This window comes from Pungitius pungitius, chromosome 15, assembly GCF_949316345.1.
Source record: "Pungitius pungitius chromosome 15, fPunPun2.1, whole genome shotgun sequence".
Lineage (NCBI taxonomy): Eukaryota > Metazoa > Chordata > Actinopteri > Perciformes > Gasterosteidae > Pungitius > Pungitius pungitius.
This window is the reverse complement of record NC_084914.1, coordinates 15,631,675-15,653,975: the sequence shown is the minus strand read 5'-3', so window position 1 is coordinate 15,653,975 and position 22,301 is coordinate 15,631,675. Positions and strand designations below refer to the sequence as shown.

The 22,301-nt window shown below is 42.8% G+C and overlaps 1 protein-coding gene across 2 annotated transcripts in view; it reads left to right on the top strand.

Moving 5' to 3' along the window:
• The window catches only part of LOC119209833 (catenin delta-2-like), a 125,165-nt gene that overhangs the window by 60,239 nt on the left and 42,625 nt on the right, over positions 1–22,301 (top strand). For both annotated transcript variants that reach the window (XM_037459432.2, XM_037459430.2), the window contains exons 4-8: positions 5,622–5,656; positions 7,062–7,178; positions 19,394–19,545; positions 19,847–20,020; positions 21,292–21,437. In XM_037459432.2, coding sequence (XP_037315329.2) covers positions 5,622–5,656; positions 7,062–7,178; positions 19,394–19,545; positions 19,847–20,020; positions 21,292–21,437 — 624 coding nt within the window. The remainder of the gene's footprint in view (positions 1–5,621; positions 5,657–7,061; positions 7,179–19,393; positions 19,546–19,846; positions 20,021–21,291; positions 21,438–22,301) is intronic.

Below are 22,301 nucleotides of genomic sequence, written 5' to 3'. Positions count from 1 at the left end.
AGTGAATTGAATTATGTGACTTGAGCAGCAAAAGTTGTGGCTGACAAGCCGCGATTGATGTCTAAATCAAATATACATGTAAAAACATCATGAATCATCTTATCACTTATCTGGCAATAATGTATGTTTTTTATTTGAAATGCTCCTGAGTGAATGAACCATCATGACGTAGCTTTAGCATTATCACATGATGCTTTCCAAGAGCTAAAAACAAGGCTTTGATTTCATTTCTTTTTTGTATCTATTTTTTTACGGGTGGTCTTATCTAAGTGCTCGGTCTACAAGGGGTCTGGCCATTGTGGTCCGAACAGATAACAGATAATAAGCCGGCCATGGAAACAGAATGGCTTTATTGGGTGGATGAAATGACAGGATTTGTCATTGGATTTTACAGAGTTTTTCCTCTCCATGTTGTAGTCTCTCTCTCCCTCTATTCCCACTTTTACCTCCTACCTCTCCATCTCTATTGCTGTCCCTCTTTCATATCATTTTCCTCCCTTCTCCCTTCTGCCATTTCCTTTCCTCCTTAATGCAGCAGTTTGATTTGTGACATCACCTGTTTTTCCTCAAGGAGTAGTAAAAAAATAGCCAAAGTGTGTTCTTCAAAGCAGCCGAAAAATATCGGGTTAAAATTTACAACAGGATTGATCATGTAATGCATCCCATCTATTGTGATCCAATGCTTTAACAAGTGGTGCTTTTAACCGCATTCACATGTTCCAATAGAAGGCTCTTACCTGTCTTGCTATTTACCTAATAGGATTTAGGCTGCAGCTCAAATTGGCCCCTCATCTTGACATGTATATTCCCACTTATTGTAAAGATGTGTTTTATAGTCTTGATATGGCAGAGGCCAATGTGTCATACTGTCTAATGGATCCAATTTGAGGTTAAGTAGCATCAGGTTTTATATTTTAGACACCTTTGCGTGTTGAAGCTCCAGCAATGTTGGCAGCCCCGCAAAACTAAATGTCAGCCTATTTTACATTTCAAATATAAGCCGTGAGTTTTGTGAATTAATATTGGATGAGCCATCAAAGCTTAGCATGACGTATTTAGAGTTAGGGCCTTATGGTGGCTGCATAGAAAACTCTATCGCACTAGAGACACAACAAATAAATTAATCAAAAATACTTCAAAAGTATTCAGCAACACAAATCATCTAGCTGTTTGCAGCTGTGGCTCATCGGCATCCCAGAATCCTAGAAACACATAGCACATTTTTCAAGCAATAGTATAAAAGTCAAAGACATGAGTAAAGACAAAATCTGGCCGGGTGGGGTGAAGTAGAATTCCAACTGCATCATCGTCACCATTTTCCTCCTGTCATCACTGACATCCTGATTAAATAATTGTTAAATAAGAAACTGAAGGAGAAAAAAACTATTGTAGCCGTAGGCACGATACCGGATTGGTAGAAACTATGTGTATAAATGTTTGTCCGTAATTCATATGGTACAAACAATAATATGGCCACCGTATACTCGCCAAGATGATGTTACATTGAGCGTTGATGGAGCTGCTACAATGTAAGCGAAGCCTAGAGCCAATGGATAGTGAATGGTGAATTAGTATAATACAATATTACAGTTGTGGTAAGTTTAACATAATGTCATGGCTCTCTTGAGTATCCCGTTATTTCTACAAGTCGTCTGATTTTTCTCTGATATAGTGATTGAAACAGATACTTGTTTGTCACAAAAACATTCATGATAGCATAGCATAAGAGTCGGGTCCAGAAATATCTAGACATTGACCCATTTTTCATTATTTTGGCTCTGTAAACCACAACAATGGAGTTAAAATGTATGTATCCAAATCAGGTGAACTATGTAGGAATTACAACAAATTCAAATGTGGCCACCCCATTTTTAAAGGACCAAAAGTAATTGGACAATTGGCTGGTCAGCTTTTCCAAGGTCAGGTGTGTGCAATTCCCTTGTTAATTCATTTACAAGGAGTAAATAAAAGGTCTAGAGCAGCATTTCTCAACTGGTGGGTCGCGACCCGGAAGACCACGGAAGACAACTGTGGTGGATGACAGAAGAATCATTTCTGTTAGATAATTTAAAAAGAGAAAGGAGCGAACGAACGAATGCATCGAAGGAACGTGTTCAAAAATTGTAAGCCTGGATGGGGACGTCTGGAAGAATTCAGCCAAAAAACTTCTCCCGTTCTGGTAGATTTATTTGTCAGATCACAGGTCAAGTATCAGCGCTGCGTTTGCAAAGGCAGGAGCAGTGCTGCCGGCCCGCAGGCTGGAAGAACAACTAACTAAAATCAGGAAGAACATCATGTTTTATAACCCTTGTAAGACAGAAAAGGAAAGATTTCTATTGGCCCTAAACTGGTGTTGAGGGGGAGCAGGTTCTTCCCCCACAACACAAGACCCAGTTACATACGATTTAAGGGTCTTCTAATCGTAATGTAAACAAAATGATCAAAGTGTGTGTGTGTTGTATGGTGCTTGTCAGACTTGTGTCTGCCTGCTCGGCACATCCTGCTTGCCCTCTGACCTTGAAATCTTCCGAAAAACAGGGCAATGATTCTCTAACTTAGCCCTACAAAAAAACTTTTGATTATCATTTCCCTGGTGAAGAAAAACCCCTTCACAACAGTTGGCCAGATCAAGACCAAGAACCAGCAGGAACTGAAGACGGTTGCAGTAGAGGCCTGGCAAAGCATCACCAGGGACAAAACCCAGCTGGTGGGTTTCGTCGAAACCCAGCCCTCTGGTGATGTCTATGGAATCCAGACAAAGTATTCAACAAAGTATTAAATGTGAACATTGAACACGGTAGAAAAATGTCCGGCAGTAGAGGACAGGCCGCCGGCGTAAACGTTAATACATTACGTCCACGGATGAAAGCATCATATTGTAGTGTTAAGAAAAGAAATAATTAAATATTTAATGGACCAGCACGTTGGCTAAGTTGTCAGAATGTGTGACCCCACTGTAACTGCTTAATAAAGGAGTTAAACTTCAAATTATTGTTTGTTATTTCATCTCTTCACATTACTCTGGAACACATATTTTCCTATTTGAAGTCTTCACACAGCCAGTACCTCAGAGGTCACCATATCTGACAAGTAGCAGCCGTCAGTGACCCCCACTATAACTACTGAATAAATGAGTCCGTTTGCGTAGGCGCTCTTATGTTTACGCCGTTTGCGTAGGCGCTCTTCTTCGCCCTCCATTGTCTAGCACGCACGAGCAGACGATGTGAAACGGCGCCCTCTGCGGTCGCAGTTCCTGATGGGTCACAGATTTCGGTGTAACACCGGCGCAGGTACGCTGGGATACCTGACAGCAGGGGAGGGGGAGATTTGGTCCAATCTCCAGGTTCAAATCTGGCAGCCCGAGCCATACGAAGGTTTAGATCGCGGATGTTAAACAATGCTTGGCGATCGTAGCACAGAAGGGCAGACACATCCAGATAGATTAAAGCAGAGTAATCAAGTCAGTTTTTTAGAGTAAAAAATGTTAAGCAGAGCACCTGTGGAAGACGGCTCGCTGAACAGACTGGCGCCATTGTTTCCTCAGTTTCCAACGCGGCCTCTACATGAGTACTCTGCTTGCATTTGGTTATACTTAAATCACAATGATATTGGTAAATAACACACATTTGCCTTTACTTTGGGGTATTTTCAAGACCCCCGTGGCAACATTTCAATAACAGAAAAAGGGAGCGAGGACCAGGCTGACCGGCCCCTTAATAAAACATTGACTCAGCCTCTGGCCCAGACGAGTGATAATAATCATCATCATCCTGCTCATCCAAGGTGTGTGTCTGATATAAACACACTCCATCCTCTGAGACACCCCGTTCGTGTGATGCTTTTACCTCCTCAGAAGCTGTGTGTTGGCTTGTATTTGTGTGTGCCCGTGTGGGGGTGTATTGTCTGGTATAATAACGCCCGATGAATGAGGAGTCTGCTTTGCTGACAGAGGGTCCCATTAACATGTAGCGCTTGGCTCCCCCTTGCAATCCGTCACACACCAGATCCACACACAGAATGGGCGGTAATCAATTGGATGATTTAATAGCATCTGTTCTTTGTCCGCCGGGAGTGAATAGCATTCAGCGCTAGGTTTGGCTTTAAAGGCTTTGGGTTACAAAGAAGGAGGATTGCTTCTTTTTTTTTAATATTGCAACGTGATTTTCATCGGTCAATATCTCCAAACCACTGATGAGAGGCTTTTCAGCAAAGGTCTTTTAGGTATGGTTTCACTTTTTGGAACAGACACGTACTGAATTTTCCTACCAAGCCACTATTTGTCTGGAACATTGGAATTAGATAGTTTAGCTATGTCTATCATTTTAAAATGATGGCCATTAAAACCACATCATCTATAGGCTTTGTTAAAATAGCTGGGCCGGCGGTACCCATGGATTTGTTGAAGAAAATATCATTTTAATATGGGAACAAATGACTGCTGGATAGCTAGCCCTTCGTGTTGTTAAACATACAGACAAATTATGTTTACTATTTTTTTAAGCATACAGAGTTGTATTGACTTTGAATCATGCTAGCATAAAATTAGCTTTCTGGTTTATAGCTGAGCGCACTAGAAATATCGTATCCCTTTTGCTGTAGCACTGAACAACGTTTCCATTGCTTATGGGATGGCAATGAAGTTTTTGCTACTTAGCAAAACGTCAGTGCTAGCAGGGAAAAGGAGGCTATGGCATTTTGAGAAAACGTCAGTATATGGTGGTTGGTGTATGCCCGACACTGTCCTTAATTAAAGTTGTCCTTTAACAGAATTCAATAGTCTTCTCTATGGCTGCAGTACAACAAAGAAAAGACACACAGACCATGATAGTGGCAATGATTTTTTTCTCTTTACTGACTTTTGGCAAGAAAGCATATTTTCCAAAATGTCGAACTATCCCTTGATCACATGATTTAGTTTTTTACTGCCAACAAGCTGCATTAAAGCATACTGTTATGGATTTTAGTGAACATATTAGTTAGACTTAACAGGGAAAACTGACTGGGCTATTACAGAAAAAAAATCAATCAAGCAGTTATTCTTTAGTATTATTGGGTATAGCAGAATCTGCCTCTAATCATCAATAATGATACATTTAGAGTCAAATAGACTTTAAAGTAGTGAATGCTTTAGGGTTGGCGGGATTACTGTCATTAACAGGTTGCTGCTGCTACCAGAGCCTTAGACAAATTCCGAGAACTGTAACCTCTGCTCTTTGGCCCTAAAAAAAACGGGTCAATTTAGGGTAAGACCGGATAATGTTTTTAGAGTGAAAGTTGCTTTTGGAGTGTGTATCGGTTATCCTTTTGATAAGGGACTTTATACCCACAATTTCCCCACATCTCAGCACTTTGTCATCCATAAGCTGAAGGTGAAACTTGAAACGACTGCAAAACGGAGATATAAGGTTTTCTGCAGATCACATACAGTGATATCAGAACTCTTCAAACCAGTGTTCCTACCAAGCATTTTATTTTATACAACAATACTTTGGATGGCTTTTTTGATGCAGTGCTGTGGAAGTGCAGTTACAGCGTTGCACCAACAAACTACAGGTCTGTGTGAAATGTCATTTTTGCTCATATGTGTAACTGTTTGCCTTCTTTTGTTTGTCTCATTTCAGCTCAGCGGATGAGAAATTTCGCTGGAACAACCAAGGTAACATTTCTCCTAAAATGCTCTTAAATTGTACATTCCTTCTGGGGATCTATGGTGTGCTCATTGCTAACTGTGCTTTTAATGAATTCATGAAATTTTATAAATCCCCCCATCATGCTCTTACAATATATTAATGCAATTCTGCAGCGTTTGAAATGCTCGATCTATACACAAAATGGCTTGTGCTATCAAACAAAAAAACGGGCAACTTTCAACAGCGTTGCAAATAATTCTAGTATTTAGTTTAACCTGTTCGCAGAGCCAGATGGGAAGTGTTTTCCATAAGGCATACAACAATGTTAAAAATGTTTCATACCGACTGGCTCTCCTGGGGTCATCCGTCCGTTGCAGTGAAGCACTCGAGCGCCGGATTGAATTAGTCTGTCAAGAAAAAGAATAAAAACTGGAAAAACCATCCTTGCTCCAATTATACCTTTTTATTAAGCACAGCATAACTCACGAATCATTTAAAACCCATCGCTGCTGGATCGAGCAGGTTAGAAAATGAGTTGTGGCTGGCGAGGCTGAGAGTAAATCCGGCTTGACGCTGCTGACGGTACTGGACTGGAAATGTTTCCCCAACAGCATCAACACCATCAGTCAGCTATCGCGTCAGTACAAGTCAATAAAATCCGCCTCCTAAATCCACTCACAAACCTCCTGCTATTATTATTTCTCTCAATAAGAGATTCATGTTTCTCCTCAGACTCATTTGTAGGTTTTATCCCTTTTGGCAGCCCCATTGAACATGGAAGACCCCAGGAATGTTATCTGCTTCGCTCTTGCAGACAAATGGCCTGGTAGCTCAGTACAAGGCGGCGCCCCACTGCCCTGGATCCCACTAGATTTGTTGCTGGATTACCAGTTCGATTTTTTACTCTTGACCCAAAGGTTTATCCTCAAGTGCCAGTTGGTTTGGGAATATGTGTTACAGTATCATTTTTCATTGACTTTGAAACATATGATTTGTACGTACTATAATTTGATTATTGCCAAATTTCACAAACCTTAATGTAGACAGCTAAAGCTTACCCCTGTTTTAACCATTTTTTTCTTTTGGACATACCTGCTTCACAAAATGTCCTGCTGCATTAGTTTTGCACCGATGACATTTTTATGATTTGGATAATGGAGTTATGGATATTTATCCTTATTGGACTTGCAGATGTCAGTTCTGCATTGTGAATGTGTCCATTTCCATTATGACTCTGAGAAGCATGTGCTTCGGATGAATTGTGTCATGGGTTTAACACCTCTGTCACTTACCTTCACAATGTGTATACTACATGAGTGTGGCTCACATCCCATGATGATGTGCAGGAGGATGGAGGCGCAGTCGGCTGGTGGCAGAAGAAGCTGCATCTTGGTTTCAACATATGTCTTTTGTCCCATTGGCATTGTGCAGACGGACAGAAGGACATAGAGGAGGAGCTGACGACAGGCTTGGAGCTCGTGGACTCCTGCATCCGATCGCTTCAGGAATCAGGCATCTTGGACTCACAGGACACGTCTTCGGGAGACAGTAAGGCCAATTTGATGGTGCCGCAGCTTTTTCATTTTCTTTTAAAGAGAAAGCCTGAGAAGGAGAATAGATGAAATGCAATCAAAGAGCAGTGGGGATGGATATTCGGAGCGCTGGAGTTTCAAGGTTTTTGGCTGATTAACCTGTTAAATATTGTGTGAGACTTCGCCAAAAAATGACTGTTCCCAAAGCCAGTCTGCACCGTACAGCTCGCCAAGCATTGAGTGACGAGTCCTTCCATGAATTAACAGTGAAAAGAAGACAATTCGATTTGATGAAAACCTGTGTAAAAGACTTTTTACACGTGAGCACTTGCTCTAATGAGGAGATTCTACCCGAAGGCTGAACAAGTGGTTGTCTTTCATTCGAAAGTGCTACTGAGAAATATCAAATAATTTTAAGTACAATGGAGTGGTGATTAATCTGTCTGTTAGTGTCTCCAGCTCGATTACATGATTGAATCTTAGGGTCACATAGGCTGCATATTCTTTTTGATAAGTATTAGCAAGAACCTTATCCACATATCCAGCGGACTTGGAGCAACATTAGCATACAGTTGAAGTTAATGAATATATCGCCAGTACTTTTAACTCTGCACTAGATTTATCTGAATCTGCATGCATGCATAAATCATCCACTCACCACTCACTCCAATGAATCTATTCCTCAAATGAATTTACCTCCACCTTTACCAAACTTCAGCCATTTTGTTTTTTAAATGATTTATTAGGTTTATTCATTTACGACTGTTTTGGTAAAAAATGTATCTAAATGACTACATTCTGACGTCAGCAATGTTAAAAGTGTTCATGTCAGTCCAGCAAAGGACCACTTTAGGCACTGCTAGGCTAAGCTAGCTGCTAAGCTAATTAAAGTTCAACATCTTACCCTGCACAGCACACAGTGTGCAGGGCAGTGGCAGCTGGTTGTTTTTTTTTTGGTAGTTTCAGTAAACATCTTATTATCATTCAATGCAAATAAAAAGGGTATCAAACACACATTACTTACAATTAATATATATATATATATATTAGGGCTGTCAAAAATAGCGCGTTAACAACGTTAATTAGTTGTTTGTTGTTAATTTTGTCAATTTTGACACATTTCACGCATGCGCAGTGTGTCAAATTATTCAGGTCAGGAAACTACCTCTTCCTCTAGGGAATGCACTTCATCCTATACAACACATTACTGCCACCTGCAGGCATATGTCAGGCCGTCAGGTTCAGCAAGTCGTTTGCGCCAGTCCACGCTGAATGTTGTGGACTGGGGGGGGGGGGGGGGGGGGTGCGGGTGCTAGCGGTCAACGGGCGGGGGATGCTAGCGGTTTTCTTTGCAGCGCCAGTCTCATCTTTTTCCGTTCTAATCGCCGCGCTTAACTTCAAGGTGTAACCTTTATTATTTTTCGGTCTGAAACGGCGCGCCCAGTGACGGGTGGTGGAGCAATATTGTTGTTCGGGTGGAAACCGGGAGAAATTCGGGAGAAAGGTCGGTCCGGGAGATTTTCGGGAGGGGCTTTGAAATCCGGGAGTCTCCCGTAAATATTGGGAGGGTTGACATGTCTGGTCATCGCAGCCCTGGACCATCAGGAGCACAAACTCACAGCAGAGTGGGATAAACTGCAGAGGCTCGAGACCCTTCTAGAGCCATGCAGGGAAATCAGTCTGTAACTTATCAAATAACATTGCTTTGATTATTTTTTGGAATGAATTAAAAAGTCAAATATCAATAACATGTATTTATGTAAAAAATAATAATGATGATGATAATAATGATAATTATGTATCTGTGTCCTGTTATTTATCTTTAGTATGCATTTCAGAAAGAATAAATGGTTAGGATTAAGGTGTAATTGCAAATAGTGATTAATCATGATTAATCCACTGAAAATTCTGATTAATTTGATAATTTTTTTTTATCATTTGACAGCCCTAATATATATATATATATATATATATATATATATATATATATATATAATATTCAGAATATGATAACTACTATATCATACCTATTAGAAATATCCAATATAAATATCATGTAATAAATGTATTATATTAAAGGATAAATATATTCATATGAAATCTATTAGAACATGGATATATATATTGAGATGTACCTATGAACCCAGTTTGTTGGGGAAACACCCGATCGGAGTGTTGAGGAAAGATCAAATCAAAAGCCCCACAGTAGAAGTAGAAATCTCTACAGACGCGTCATGTGGTGCGGCTTCCCTTTCAAGCGGGTCTGTTGTCTCATTGTGAGCTCAGGCTGATCTGGGTCCAGATGTTTTACCTCTATTTTCTCCGGCAAAGTTCTTCTCTCGTACCGAGTTTGGGTCGGGTCAATACTGCCGGTGGTCGCTCTTGTTATGTTGTCAAACCGCTTAATTAATGAATTATTAAAATGTCACTCATTAACTTTATCAGTGATTGGCTAACTGCTTCTTAGACCTGCCCCTTTGGGACCCGGCTCGAGCCCAGCTGAGACAAGCAGACTAGCTGAGAGGACGTGCAGGAAAAGCATATATTTTGCGCAGATCATTTATAAATAATAGCGGGTGTATAATCCACGTTTCAAAACAACAAATATTGACTATTTGTAAAATCTATTTTTAATATAATAAACCAAAAAAAATCTCTCCCCCCCTCGCTCATGGTGGGTCCCCATTGCCTTCTATGGACCAGCTGCCAATGGTGCAGAGGACTATGTCCCTAAAAGACAGTGGTTGGAAAACTGGCTAAATGTCGGGACATTGTTGGCAGCCGTCAAATGATGACGCATCATTAGCAGATGCAATGATATTTTTTACTATTATCAGATAGTTTAAACAACTTATAATTAGCCTCTAATATTTATTCATTGTACTGTGAAAACGCCCCTTTAAACAACTTTGTTTATTCAAGATTCAATCGTACATTTTACGAGGTTACATTTGAAGAGATGAGGATAAAACCCAATGCAGAGTTTCATTGAACAAAGCCTGTAATGTAACTTAACTTTCACCTGTCGGAATTGGTTGTTTACAATGTGACATTCATCAGTGAGCAGCAACTAGATTGAACCTGATTGCATATTTGACTAAATATTAGCTGATAACGCTCATAAGTAAAACTTCACACTATGATTCTGAACTGTCTTCTCTCTGGTTCACATGTTGGGGGGCTCTTATGGATCACAGATCAACAGCAGTCCATTACCTCACTGCTGCCCTTGGATATAGCAATTTAATCATCACTGATCTCCACTATCTTTTTTTTCTTCTGCTTTTACGGAAACAGTGAGAGTCAACCAAAACCATAAACCCAAAATGAATTCCCTTCACACACAAACCTGTGTGATTAAGTCACCCGTCAATACTGTATAGTTGTTTCTAGCTGTTGTTTTTGTCAGAAGCACATTAGTGTAAAACAAAGTGGCACACCCGTAAAAAGAGAAAACATTTTTGCGTGCTTTTATCTCTTCTAGCATCCAACTGTGGATGTTTTCGTCTCGCCTTTTCAAAACCTCAAAAGATATATTGACAACTAAAGTGCAGCAGCTGTTGTGTTGTTCGAAGTGCAGACCAGTTGTTTATGAAAGTTCTGTCAGATCCGGAACAACTCTGTGTCTTGCCACTCTCTTTTTCTTTTTTTATTCGGTGAAAGGGATAATACCCATGTCTGATGTACAGGCGACCCAACGGGAACCCACAGGAGGTAGTTGTCAGGAGACATGCACAGTCATGCCAGTAGTTTGATATGCTGATCCTGCCTCGCTGGGGTGTCAGTTGGCCCCGCTGTTCACAGGGGACAAGAGGAGAGGCACACGCAGACACACACAGACACATGCAAGCAGATGTGGGACAAAGTCATTGTTATGCAAGTCACAAGTAAGTCTCAAGTCTTTGCCCTCGAGTCCCGAGTCAAGTCGAGTCAAAGATGAGGCAAGTCTTAAGATAAAACATAAAAGTCTTGCCATTGTAGTTTCGAGTCATTTCAAGTCCTCTTACCACAGAAATAAAACGTATACAAATCATGTATGTCTGTAAGATTTGTATGTATTTCAACCTCTTCTTATACAATGACATTAACCAAATACAGTAAAAAACAACAGCATATTGCACTAGAACAATGCACAGCAGCTTCAGTCCTTTGTTGTATTGAGCTCATATTACAAAACAGACACGCAAAATAGACATGGGTCCTTTTAGCCTAAACTTTTTTAAACATGTCATCAATAAAATCCTGACTTAGCTGTACTGCTGGTGGGGTCCCAACATCCATTTTCTGCCTCTTATACACCGGCCACTTTATTAGGTACCCCATGCAAGTAACGGGTTGGACCCCCTTTTGCCTTCAGAACTGCCTCAATTCTTCGTGGCATAGATTCAACAAGGTGCTGGAAGCATTCCTCAGGGAGTTTGGTCCATATTGACATGATGGCATCACACAGTTGCCGCAGATTTGTCGGCTGCACATCCATGATGCGAATCTCCCGTTCCACCACATCCCAAAGATGCTCTATTGGATTGAGATCTGGTGATTGTGGAGGCCATTTGAGTACAGCGAACTCATTGTCATGTTCAAGAAACCAGTCTGAGATGATTCCAGCTTTATGACATGGCGCATTATCCTGCTGAAAGTAGCCATCAGAAGTTGGGTACATTGTGGTCATAAAGGGATGGACATGGTCAGCAACAATACTCAGGTAGGCTGTGGCGTTGCAACGATGCTCAATTGGTACCAAGGGGCCCAAAGAGTGCAAAGAAAATATTCCCCACACCATGACACCACCACCACCATCCTGAACCGTTGATACAAGGCAGGATGGATCCATGCTTTCATGTTGTAGACGCCAAATTCTGACCCTACCATCCGAATGTCGCAGCAGAAATCGAGACTCATCAGACCAGGCAACGTTTTTCCAATCTTCTATTGTCCAATTTCGATGAGCTTGTGCAAATTGTAGCCTCAGTTTCCTGTTCTTAGCTGAAAGGAGTGGCACCCGGTGTGGTCTTCTGCTGCTGTAGCCCATCTGCCTCAAAGTTCGACGTACTGTGCGTTCAGAGATGCTTTTATGCCCACCTTGGTTGTAACGGGTGGTTATTTGAGTCACTGTTGCCCTTCTATCAGCTCGAACCAGTCTGGCCATTCTCCTCTGACCTCTGGCATCAACAAGGCATTTCCGCCCACAGAACTGCCGCTCACTGGATGTTTTTTCTTTTTCGGACCATTCTCTGTAAACCCTAGAGATGGTTGTGCGTGAAAATCCCAGTAGATTAGCAGTTTGTGAAATACTCAGACCAGCCCTTCTGGCACCAACAATCATGCCACGTTCAAAGTCACTCAAATCACCTTTCTTCCCCATACTGATGCTCGGTTTGAACTGCAGGAGATTGTCTTGACAATGTCTACATGCCTAAATGCACTGAGTTGCCGCCATGTGATTGGCTGCTTAGAAATTAAGTGTTAACGAGCAGTTGGACAGGTGTACCTAATAAAGTGGCCGGTGAGTGTAGTATGCAGCAAACAGCCCTTCTCCTTGCATGTCCTCTAGTTCTTCTTCAGCAGGCACCGGCACAGGCACCAGCTGCTCCGTCTCTGCAGGATCAATTCTAAAAAAAAACGTGTCACAACAGCAGAAACAATAGAGTCTTTATTACCATTACTGGTGTAGATGATACTGTGCAAGACTGAAAATTAATATTTTTGTTAAAGTCGGATTAATATCACATTAGATCCTAGATCAGATTAAGATCAAAATTATTTTACGTTGCATTTAAGTTGCATTGCAAGTCAATAATATTTCCCTTTAACTCGTTATGCCACCTCTGCCTTGATGTCACGGGGGAGCAGCACATGGGGCTCAATCCACAACAAAAGGCTGGATCCAAGGCAGCTGCTTTCAGGTAGACTGTGTCTGAAAAGGGGGCAGTGATCCCTTCTTCAGACTGGGCCATTTTCACATTAATGAAGATCCCAAGAAATCTTTTTTTCGGGGATGCCGGCTAAATAACTACAGTAAACCAAATTAAACCAAATAGAAGCTAAACAATATTCTCATTAGTTGCTGTACTATAATAATCTATTGCATCTCTGAACATTAGTACTATAATGGTTATTATTTTATTATATACTGTATATATCCCAGTGGTGCGCTGCCTCACAGACCTTAACATTACATTTTATCACACAAATATGTAGTTTAACCCTAACTTTTAATAAACTGTTTATTCAATGAGTCAAACTATTTATTAACACTGGATGTATACATGTTTATACATGTGGGCAACATTGAGAACAAAAATATGTTCATTAACAAAACATCAACTGTTTTGTCGCAGCTCCAGCATGTTATCAAATGTTGGCTAACGTTAGCGCTGGGCACTGCTCCTCAGTTCACCCAAGACAGTGTCAGATATGCCAAACAGTAAAACAGCCATGCATAAAAGCATTAAAACATATGACTAGATAAATGCATACAGACACACACACACACACACATACATACAGCAGAATCCACTCCCTTTCTGAAGCTCCTGAGCAGATTAGTGCGACGCAGCGACAGAGTACACCGAGTGTCTTCATGCTGCATGCCGGTGATAGTCGACAGTGTGCACGTTAATCTGTGTGCATACGACTATGTTGCACGCAGCTACTTTGCACCGTGCATGCTATTATATCTGTGTTTCTGTGTGTATTCCATGCCACTAATGGGCTAACTATCTCAAAATAGACAGCCAATAAAATATTAACATGTGTCAATAAGGAACGCTGCCCATGATGCAGAAAGAAAATGTCCGTTACGGTGGAAGCAGCCGGGTTGATCAGTAAAGCTATAAACACATTTTCAGTATAAATATAGATCTATTTATATAGATCTATCAATAAATATATATATATATATATATATATATATATATATATATATATATATATATATATATGCAGGAGTGAGTGAGACGCATCTTTGTGTAAGAAAAGATGATTGAAATGCACAGTAGAAGACCCTCGCAGAGCATCCCATTGCTTTCCCATTAGTAGTCTAATACACTCTCCCACACACACAGACACACACACACACACACACATTCCCTCTCAGATGGATTCGGTGGAGCCTTTTAGTTTTTTCGCCATCTGACCAATAATGTATTTATGAGGCCTCTTTCACTTCCCTAAAGGCTCCACTACCACATGAAACACACCTACGTGTTTTTCCAACGTGGAAAAAAAAGGAAAACATCCCCTGCCTTCACGAGTGTGTGAATCCATCCGAATTTGGCGTGGAGTACAAGTTCCATTGCATCTTGTGTTTCTGCATGCCCAAGACGTGCCTAAGGGAAACAAAGCCCTTGACCTAGTAAACTCCCCCAGCACCCAGCAGCTTAATACCACATTTCAAATAATGCTCATTCACCAGCTACGCTTCCCTCAGGAGACATTCGATGCGCTTTCAATCAACTCGATCACTTCGGGCGAGCCTTGTTTTTCCAAAGCGCTCATCTGCAGTGAAACAGTACGCCGGTGGCTGCTGACCTTTATCCCTCCAATGCTGTTGATGTTGACCGCCAGTACACTGAGATTGCTTATTCGTCTGTTGTTTAATCATCACAAAAAACAGCAAAGTGAACACTGGTCTTTTGTGCCTCTTTTGCTTTTACTCTGACTGCCTGACAATCTGTGGAGATTACAGGGACTGCCGCTGACGACGGAGGACAGCTCAAGAACTCCTTTGAGAGTACGAATCCTGAGCGACAGGAATTTATGGGTCTATCTGGAGCAGATATAACGCAGTCAATTTGTACTTTTGGTTGTCTGACAATAAGCCATTGTGAAAGTGGCCAGAGTACATCAGTGTGTTACTGCAGCAAACTGCTACTTCGGGGGGTCTCATTTTAAGTAACACTTTGGTTAAAATCTTTTTTAAAAAGAGCTTTATTGAGCTGTTGATGAAGCACATTATTGCTGTCATCACCAAGAATCAAGGTTGCATTAAACATTTTAAATGATTTCAATAGGAGAGAAGGGAGAGTTTCAGCCCCCCTGTCCTCCTCAGAGGATTCAATTAAGTTCACTTCAAATCTTACTGGTCAGACAGGCAAATTCACGTCTTAGAATCCAACATTCCCTAAATGATTTCGTCATTAAGTTTTTAATGCACATGTGTGTTACAGCCGGTTTATCACAGTCTCTAAGTAACTGATCCATTTGGCTAAATCTGACCGTGAAAACCGCGGTTTTATGACTGATTTGATGGCTGACCAGCTGGTGCAGCTCGCAGTAGGTTTGGAGCAGTCTTTGATTTGGGTCGAATGGAAGGTAACAGAGCAGGAGTTGTGCTACTGAGAGAACAGCTCCACTGGAAGGCGCTACACAGCGGTGAGTCAGTGATTTTCACACGTTTTCCAGACAAATGACCAAGTGTAGAGGAGTTGTAATGAGCCAGGGACTAAGCTCAGTCATTGGTAATGTTTCACAGAATGAGAAAAAGAAAACATGATGCATGTATCTTCCTCTAAAGGAATAGTTTTTTTCCTTTCTTGCTCAACCAAAGTTACTGTATTTTCGCACTATAAGGCGCACTTAAAATCCTTTTTTTATCTCAAAAAACGACAGTGCGCCTTATATTCTGGAGCGCCATATATATGGATCAATTGGTTGCATATAGCGTATTTTAAAGCTGCTGTAGCTGCTTTAAAGCTGGTAGTTGGATCTCGGGATCGAGCTGACGGTCCGCGAGGCGCCACCGTCTGTTCCAGCGCTGCCTCTCGGTGCAAGATGGACGAAAGCATTTGCCAAGAATGTTTTCATTAATCATGAATGAAAGTTGGAGGTTGAGATTTTTTAATATCCACATTAACGTTTGAACAACGTTACCATGGGAGTGAAGAATTTTCAGAACGCTTAATAACGTTTGATTTAGCACAGTTTTTCCTACTAGTAATGGCTGAGCGGTTTGTCCAGTGTGTCCCCCCGCGTTTCATTACGGGCAGTGACTCACACCCCTTGTGTGTTGTCTGCCTGGGCGTAGAGCACGCTCAGCTAGCCCTTGAGGGGGCTGTGCAGACTGAGCGCCTATCATGGCACTCCCATCTCTCCGGAGCGCCTCATCGAGCCGTCCTCAGCGAAGAGGGCTCGACGAGGCGCTCCGGTCCAGCTCGTGCTGAGGCAGAGCGCCGGATGTCTTTATGGGGATCACATATGGATCTCGCGGAGGATTCCGGGACGGCTGAGGCATTTTCCCGGCCCTTCACCGCCAGACCCAGGCGTTCGTTTCCGGCGTCGGAGGCACGCTCGGCGGCTTCCTCCACCCCGGACGAGACGCTGCTCTCATGTTCCTCCAGCGCAGAGGAGCTGGACGTGGTGAGCGTAGAGGCAGCGGAGGCTGACGTCGAGGCGCCTCATTCCCCCGCTGCCGCCAAAGAACTGCTGGAGGTCCTCACCCTAGCCGTTGACACGCAGTGGCTACCCACTGTGGTAGACCCCCAGCAGGCTCTGATATCGGAGAAGTACAGACCCTGCTGCGGATGGGAGCCTCAGAACGAGTTCTTCCTCCAGACAGAGAGTCGGGTTATTACAGCCGCTACTTCACCGTTCCAAAGGAGGATGATCTCTGCCGTTTGAACCGCGCTGTTGCAGAGTTGAGCTTCAAGATGCTCACTCTCAAACAGATCGCGGCACAGATCAGGTCCGAGGACTGGTTTGTCACAGTAGATCTTCAGGACGCTTACTTTCATATTCCCATCCTCCCACGACACGGGAAGTTCCTGAGGTTGGCTTTTGGGGACAAAGCTTACCAATACCGGGCTCTTCCGTTCGGCCTAGCCCTCTCACCCCGTATGTTTACCAAATGCGTGGACGCTGCTCTGGCACCATTGCGTCTCCAGGACATCCACATTTTGAACTACATAGACGACTGGTTGATTCTAGCGCTATCCGTGCGGCTGGCGGCCCAATATCGAGGTGTTGTGCTTGCCCACATCAACCATCTGGGGCTGAGACTCAACACCAGGAAAAGCGTGCTGTCCCCGGTGCATAGGACCACCTTCCTGGGCGTTGTTTGGGATTCGACCACGATGCGGGCACATCCGTCTCCCGCTCGAGTAGTTTCGATCCTCTCTGCAGTCAAGCAGGACAAGCTAGGCCAGCCACTCACTGTGAAACAGTAGATGGAAGCTCTTCCTGCTTGCTATTTCTTCCCTCAAAAGAGTTGGAGATATGCAAGCCCTCATCGTGCTTGGAATTTGCACCCGGTACGGTGAAGGCGTTCCTACTACCTTCCCCCGGCTACATTCCTAAGGTCCCGTCCGCTACGGTCGGGCCTATTGTGCTGCAGGCTTTCTGTCCTACTCCGTTCCTGAGAAGAAAAAGCGTCGGACCAGGAAAAGCTTAACCTCCTCTGCCCATTCAGAGCAAGCCCTGTTGTCGGAAAGAGTATCGCTACACGACGTTTGCATGGCGGCAGGCTGGTCCTCTCCCCACACGTTCGTGAGGTTCTACCACCTTGACCTTAACGCTACACCTGGAGCACAGGTGCTCTCGTCTGAGTGTGCGTCTTAAACTTCACACCACGGTCACTTGCTCATATGGTGAGTGGGTATTGGGTTCCCACAGCGTTTTTACGCAGCTTGAGTTCCCTGAGAGGGAACGTCTCTCGGTTACGTATGTAACCTTCGTTCCCTTAAGGGAACGAGATGCTGCGTAAACTTTGCCATACTCCCGGCATGCCTGTGGCACTTGATTCGGCCCTTCAGATATAAATGGTCCTGCCCTTCGGGTCCCTTTATAGCACCCTGGTCCCGGCGTCGCCCGCCTATGTACCAGCTCGCCATTGGTTAGATTTCACACGTGCTTCAGGACGCGGTCCCACAGCGTTTTTACACAGCGTCTCGTTCCCTTCAGGGAACGAAGGTTACATACATAACCGAGAGACGTTCTCTGTTGAGACCAGCAGTTTTATGACTGACTGATTTAAAGGCTGACCGGCTGGTGCAGCTCGCAGTAGGTTTGGAGCAGTGTTTTATTTGGGTTGAATGAAAGGTAACTGTGCAGGAGTTGTGGAACTAAGAGATTAAGTCACAAAAATGACCTCCTAACCACTATTCCTTGACTTTTGTGAGGACTTAGGAAAAGACAAGGCGTTGTTTAGGAATCCGACTCTACTTTCTCTAAGCTATAGTTATGAGGAGACGCATGTTAGTGACGTCAGTCTGCAGGGGCAAAATAAAATGATTACCGCTGAAAGGAATTATCTCCTTTCCTTTCGTACAGGTTGGTCCAATGATTCCTATGGATTAGGAAGCAGTGAAGCTCCTTTTCTTAGCATTTAGTACATTTTGAACTGCTCTCATCATGGCAGCCACACTACTTCTGCAAGTTTTAATGAAGAAATTGGTATATCACAGCTTTATGCAAATTAATTAATCTTTCCATTTCAATTCACTGGTCACAGTGCTCCCATTAAAATTAATAAATTCTCTCCAGAAAGAAAAAGTCAAGATGTAGCTGAAAAGATAAATTTATTTCTTCAAATAAACTCTTTTTGTTTCAATGTGTCTATTATGCTCTCAAGAGAGAAATGTTATTATTTCAATAGATACAGTACATAGTGAGGATGTGTTCTCCTTTCACCTCCTGCAGAATAATTTTGGAGTTGAGAAAGAGAAAATACGGTAATGGGAGTGACAAAGGAATTGATGGAGGCCGAGAGAGGGAGAAAGGAAGACTGAGTAGGAGCGGATTTTAAATGGGAGTTCAGGTGCAGAGTGAGATTCAAGGGTCACAGAGCATGAGAGGTAAAGAGCGGAGAGGCTAGAAGCTGGAAAAACATGGCAGGTAAAAAGCAAATGCGTGTCTCGATGAGGGCAATTCTATTTAAGCTCTTCATCTACTGTTTTTTCCGCTCTTCTCTTTATTCCAAGGTCCAACACCAAAGCAGTTAAATCTGTTGTACTCACATTCATTCATTCATTCCTCGTAATATAAAACACATGGATTCAATAACATGTCAGATGGAAAGTGCGTTACAGAACACCGTCAATGTGTAAATGTCCGGACACAAAGACGTAAGAGCTGCCGAGTTTAAAAGTTGTAATAATACGTTTACGTGAAAGCAGCTTGACAGAAGTGAAACCTGTGACACCTTGAATGCCGACTCCTGATGGGATTATTCCTCCTCTGCACATGTGACACTTTCTGAACGGTCACATTCCCTGCCCTTCTTTCTACCACCAGGACAAGGACTTTTGTCCCAAAGCGCTTTGCAGCTCAACCACCAGGATGCCTATGCAGCAGCTGGTTACCATAGTAACCAAGGTCTGGCCCTTGGGGAATTGACCATGGGGCGATGCGGGCAGGTTGGAGCGGCTGTTCACAGCTACAACCAGGTACCCCCCTTTCTTTGTTCTCACAATCAATCACAACACTGAATGTTCTCCATTGTATTATGTTGTTTAATATTTGCCTGCCTCCTTCATTTCCATCTGTCTCCACCCATCTTCTACTTCCTTCTATCTCTCACTATTCCCCCCTCCCCCCTTTGCTCTTCTCAATGCCTCTGTCTTCCACAATCACCTATCCCCCCCATTCTTTCATACGTTCCTGGTCCACCACATTTCCACCTCCTCCACACTTGCTGCCTCTTCTCCTTCTTTTCATCCCCTCTCTCATCTCTCTCGCCCGCTCCAGGTTACATCCAGCCGTGCAGCTGCCCATTTAGCAGGATCTGACTCTCCCTCCCAGTCCCAGAGAGACTCGTTTGCTCAGCAGGCCCATGGTAGCGCATTCCACATGCCCACTGATCTTGGATCTGCACCTGCGGGGCCCCCCATGTATTACTCCTGCGCCACTTTGCCTGCTCAGGTACAAATCCCTGGAGGGATTACTGTGATGCTTCTATTTTCCTTCAGAGGTTTTCTTCCCTCCTCTATTGCGCACGGTATCAGTGGACTTACTTTTACAATCAAGAAGAACCAGGGAGTTTTAGAGTTACTATAGGTCTGTTATACTGTGATTATAATGTATAAACCTTCTAACAATGCTTTATGGAAATATTTGAAAGGTTTCAGAGGTTGTATTCTAAACTCCGCTGGTAATCTGGTAATCGCATTCTTAAGTGAGTCAACTGTTCTCTGCACATCTCTCCACTCTTTTTGGATGAACCCCTTCACGACCAAAGTATTTCATAAGCTTTTTACTACATCAAACACATACCTCAGTGTTTAGTGGTAGCCCAACTGTGCCGACTCTTTTTGTTCCACATTACAGCTGTCCCTTTAGCAAGTGACAAAATAACATAATAATGTTTTTTTTTTTAAATCTAGTTTGGCACCTTTATTCTAACTGCGTAACTTACTATTCTGATGTTCTCCCACTGTTCTCCCTTTGTCTGGTATGTTGATGCTAGTCTAATTGGCTCAGTCTGGTCGGTTGACCCGATTTCGCTGGCCCTCAAGGTTCTGTCCTCTAGCGTCTGCACACATACACACACACATGAGATCTTTGTCTTGTCACTATCTAAACCTTTTTCAATCCTTAGTGTCACTACGACTCCAGTCCACATCTATTCACCATTACCTGCTTGGCGTCTCACTATATCTATGGGGCTCCTTCTAGCTCCTTCTTCCCCTCCGTTAGATTGTAACTCATCTATAATTCACTAGAAATGATTATTACATGAGTATATGTTGGACAATATAAAAACATTTTTCCTCAACAACCCGCTCTCCGGCGTCCTTAGCATCCTCTCTTCAGCACATATTGACTACACTCATCTAGATTAACAAAGCATCAGAAAATGGTACCTTTAGCTCTGCAATTATTGGACGCCGCAAATATTGAATTAGCAAGAAGATGAAAATGCATGTTTGTAACTTCATTCGGGGGCCCATTGCTCTCAGTCGGATTAAATGTTCATTTGGTTATAAAAAAGTTCAGTCATCCCATCATGTTTTAGTCTGATGACTCCTCTTCATCAGGATGTTGTCACAGATTAGAGTTTCCTCTCTCCGGCCTTATCCAGCTCCCACGGGGAGTCGTTTATCTCTCTGAAAATGATGATATGAACAAGAGCGGATGAACATTTAAAGTAAGTGAAATTCCTCCTTTAATGGACAACAATTCTTCTTTTGCAGCGCGTGAGCTCCCCTCTGCAGGCGGTGGGATCCCCTACCAAGCTGCAGCGCCTGGGATCGACCTCCTCCGACATGCCCAGCTACGCCACGCTACAGAGGGTGTCCTCGCCCAAGCAGTCGCCCAGTCGACTGGCCAAGTCCTACAGGTCGGTTCAATGACGAGCGCTCGATTTGAAAAGAGCTCGTTAGTATGTGGGACATTTCGAAAGGACCAAAGAATATATCTACTGAACAATATCAAAGACTCGATAACTTCACCTGAGATTTGTGGCTTTGAAAAGCAGTCTGTCTCGCAACAACAATGCCCTGCTTGTTAGTTCTAACAGTTGCACAACATTTAATCTTTATCAGGGCTGAAACCTATATATGTAGCACTGCAACACGCATTGCAGCAGATTTATTGCAAATGTTTATCTTAATACAGTGTAAACATGGCTAAATGGTTACAGCAGTGATCTGGAACACAGTGCAGTTCTGTCACTCTGCACCTTTCTGCCTGACTGAATGCATCATTCCTACACATTTCTTTAAGTGGACTTGGAAATCTTTTGGAAATTGTGGGCTCTCTAACTGGTGTGCCTAAAGTCGGACAATAATAAGGACAACATACAACCAATACATCTTTAATGATGCTCCTGCAGTGCAATCTTGAAAGAAACATTGAAAAAGATAGTGTTAAAGCCCTTTGGAAGTATCACATTGCTGCTGGTCCAGTCGTGACTAGCTAATGCTGCTTAGCCAAATATTGGTTAAAACCTACCAAACTTGAACCACCCAATTATTATGGGTTAGGCTGCATTTGGGAGTAATGTGTATAACATACATTTATCAGAGATTGGCAGCCAATAAAACAGGGAACATTTTTAGTTTTCGAACACAATGATGATGAATGTAAAAAAGGTGCAGAATAATAGTTATGTTTCCTTTATCCACTATTTATATGGTTATGACCAGAAGTGCCTGCAAGTACAGTCTACAACCACCCAATGTGTGGATAATGTACCTTAGTA